The sequence below is a fragment of the Panthera uncia genome, chromosome D2 (genome assembly GCF_023721935.1).
Source record: "Panthera uncia isolate 11264 chromosome D2, Puncia_PCG_1.0, whole genome shotgun sequence".
NCBI lineage: Eukaryota > Metazoa > Chordata > Mammalia > Carnivora > Felidae > Panthera > Panthera uncia.
Genome location: NC_064818.1, coordinates 32,214,322 through 32,217,023, shown reverse-complemented (window position 1 = coordinate 32,217,023; position 2,702 = coordinate 32,214,322). Strand labels below are relative to the sequence as shown.

General features: G+C 41.3%; 1 protein-coding gene across 7 annotated transcripts in view; it reads right to left on the bottom strand.

Annotated features, from left to right (window-relative positions):
- The window catches only part of MCU (mitochondrial calcium uniporter), a 203,099-nt gene continuing 200,397 nt past the window's right edge, over positions 1–2,702 (bottom strand). For all 7 annotated transcript variants that reach the window (XM_049646212.1, XM_049646210.1, XM_049646215.1 and 4 more), the window contains one exon: positions 1–1,503. In XM_049646212.1, the coding sequence (XP_049502169.1) occupies positions 1,426–1,503 (78 nt within the window). In that variant the 3' untranslated portion in view covers positions 1–1,425. The remainder of the gene's footprint in view (positions 1,504–2,702) is intronic.

The window sequence follows — 2,702 nt, the reverse complement described above, 5'->3', positions numbered from 1 at the left end:
AAAATGAGAAAGAAAGCTCCTTGCCACAATGAGGAGGGATGAATCATGTGAAAGAAAAAGCCAATCAGCTGTGTGGCAAGCCTCATCATCCTTTCCATCCTGCCCCCCACCGTAGTGCAAAACAGGATATTAGACACAGATTCCTTTGACTCTTCAACTGCAGATGTCATCTGGAAGTATGGTAGAAAATATTTTGATAGAGTATAAGATTAATTCTTCCTTCTCTCAATTTAAGATAAGAAAAAATAGGGTGAAGAGGGCAGGTTGAAGGAAGCCATAGAAATGTATTCTTGTATAAAGATAAATTGCACCCTTTGAGATCCACACACTTGATTTACAACTATTAAAGTGGTGGAGGTGGGAGGGCTCACAAACAGCGTGGAAGTGTGTGTCCTTCAAGATTAACAAAATCTCCAGACAAGGCAGCACCACCTGGGTGGGCTGGAATGCTGTCACACAAGCAGACTAACAGCATTGAAATTATTCTGGTTCTGAAATGGCTAGAGAGCCATGATTTTTAGCCAATCTGTAAACCTTACATCTTCCTGATTTGGTAATACAGCTGAACCCCCCCGCCCCCCTCTGATTTGAGTTGTGGAGGGAGAGAGGAATATCAATAGGATAGTTAAATAAAGGAGGGAAACTCTGCCTCCTTTTAAAGATTAATTAGTAAAAAAACAAAACGAAACGAAACAAAACAACCTCATGCAGTGTTGCCAATGATTCCTAGATACTGATCCAGAGCACTGGAATATACAGACATTTAAGAAGGTATTACGGGATAATCCAAAGTGTCAATTATCAAACAGTCGTAAGTTGGTTCCAACTATCATACGGATAAAATTAGTGTAACCAACAGGAGTGGGTGGTCAGAAAAGGGCACAAATAGGAGAGATTCCTGGTAACTTTGCAGAGACTGGGTCCAATTTAAAATAAATGCTAATGGCACGGGCTCAGACTCTGTTTGCCACCCACATATCTTGAGGATTTGCTTTTCTGGTATATTTATTTACTCCTATGTCAAAAATAAGAAAAGTTAAATTAAAAAAAAATTAGAGCTGAGTGGGGTGCTGGTGTGTTACTGTTTTGCTGACCCTGCAAAGAAGATGCAAGAAAGGAACACCCCCAGCATCCTTTTCTCCTTATGAATCTCTCAACTGTATAATGCATCATTTTCATCCAGAAACTAAGATGCTTGATTAAGACAATATTCACTAAGCCCTTTGAGCTTACATTCCACAAAGCCTGATCCTCAGATTTTAACATTCCCTTCTTCCCTAAGATCCTTTTTGTTTTTGTTTTTAATTAAAGGTAAAAACCCTCTACCCCGACATCCTCCCAGCTTCCACCTGCAATGCTTTAATTAAAAAGGCAATAGTTATAAACAGGTGTTCTTTCTGCCAGGATTCAGAGGCTCTTTGCAGATCAATCTTTTTCACCAATTTGTCGAAGGGGCAGATGTACTTGTAATGGGTCTCTCAGTCTCTTAAGGTCCATTTCTGCCTAAAATAGAAACAAAAGGTGAGAAAAACTGGCTAGTGAAGCGTTCAGTGATATTACTGTCTCCAGAGAAAAGGAAATTTTCTTTTCTGCATCACTATGAATCACAGAAATCATCTCAATTACTTTTAAAATAAGAGTGCCTCAGAGGCAAAGGGCTTTAAAGGCACAGGACTACAAAGGGGGACCAGAATGGAAGTCTGTCCCCGCAGTTTCAGCTGTCAACAGAGCCTTCAGAAAAGGCTGAAGGCCTATGCTGTCAATAGGCCAGGACTTGGGGATCCAAGAACATGGGGGAGCATCTGATGTACCTTGATGGCATTTCTCGAGAGAAAAGCCGTTTCATAAGCCTTTGTCCGGATCCAGAACTTTAATTTATGCAGATTCAAATTTATAATTTTAATTATGCCCCAGACCTTAGTTGTTCGTCCAATAGTTGTTTTAAAGTTTTTCACTTAGTTTAAAAAAAAAAAACCAGGATTTGCTGTCAACAACAGCACTTTCAAAATTCACACACGCTGGACCTCAACCCTGAGGAGCTGGATTAATAGGCTCAGGGTGAGGCTGAAGCATCTGTATTTTTAACAGCTCCAGAGATGATCTGGTGCATTCCCTCCAGCTGAGAACCACCACCCGGAGCAACAGAAGACACCAGTCCACTTAGGCCAAGGCGGGAAGGCAGACTAAGCCTATTCAAAGCGCAACCCATCACCAAAAAGGGACAGAGAAGGGCAACCAAACCTTAAAGAGGGTGGAAGAGCTTCTAGAAATTTTTGAAAAATCTCTAAAGTCATGTAAGACTCCAGAGAAGAGGAATGAAGATTTATTTACGGAAATCAAAGATATCAGAGGGAGGCACACTCAGAATTTTGAAAGGTAACTATTATGAAAAATAAAGTACATCAATCTTTTTTTTTTTTTTTTTTAAGCATCTTTGGGGTGCCCGGGTGGCTCAGTGGGTTAAGCATCTGACTTTGGCTCAGGTCATGATCTCACGGTTCGTGAGTTCCAGCCCTGCATCGGGCTCTGTGCTGACACCTCAGAGCCTGGAGCTTGCTTCGGATTGTGTGTCTCCCTCTCTCTCTGCCCCTCCACTGTTTGCCCTCTGTCTCTCTGTCTCAAAAATAAATAAACATTAAAAAAATTAAAAAGAAAACATTGGGCTCTGTGCTGACAGCTCACAGCCTGGAGCCTGCTTCAGA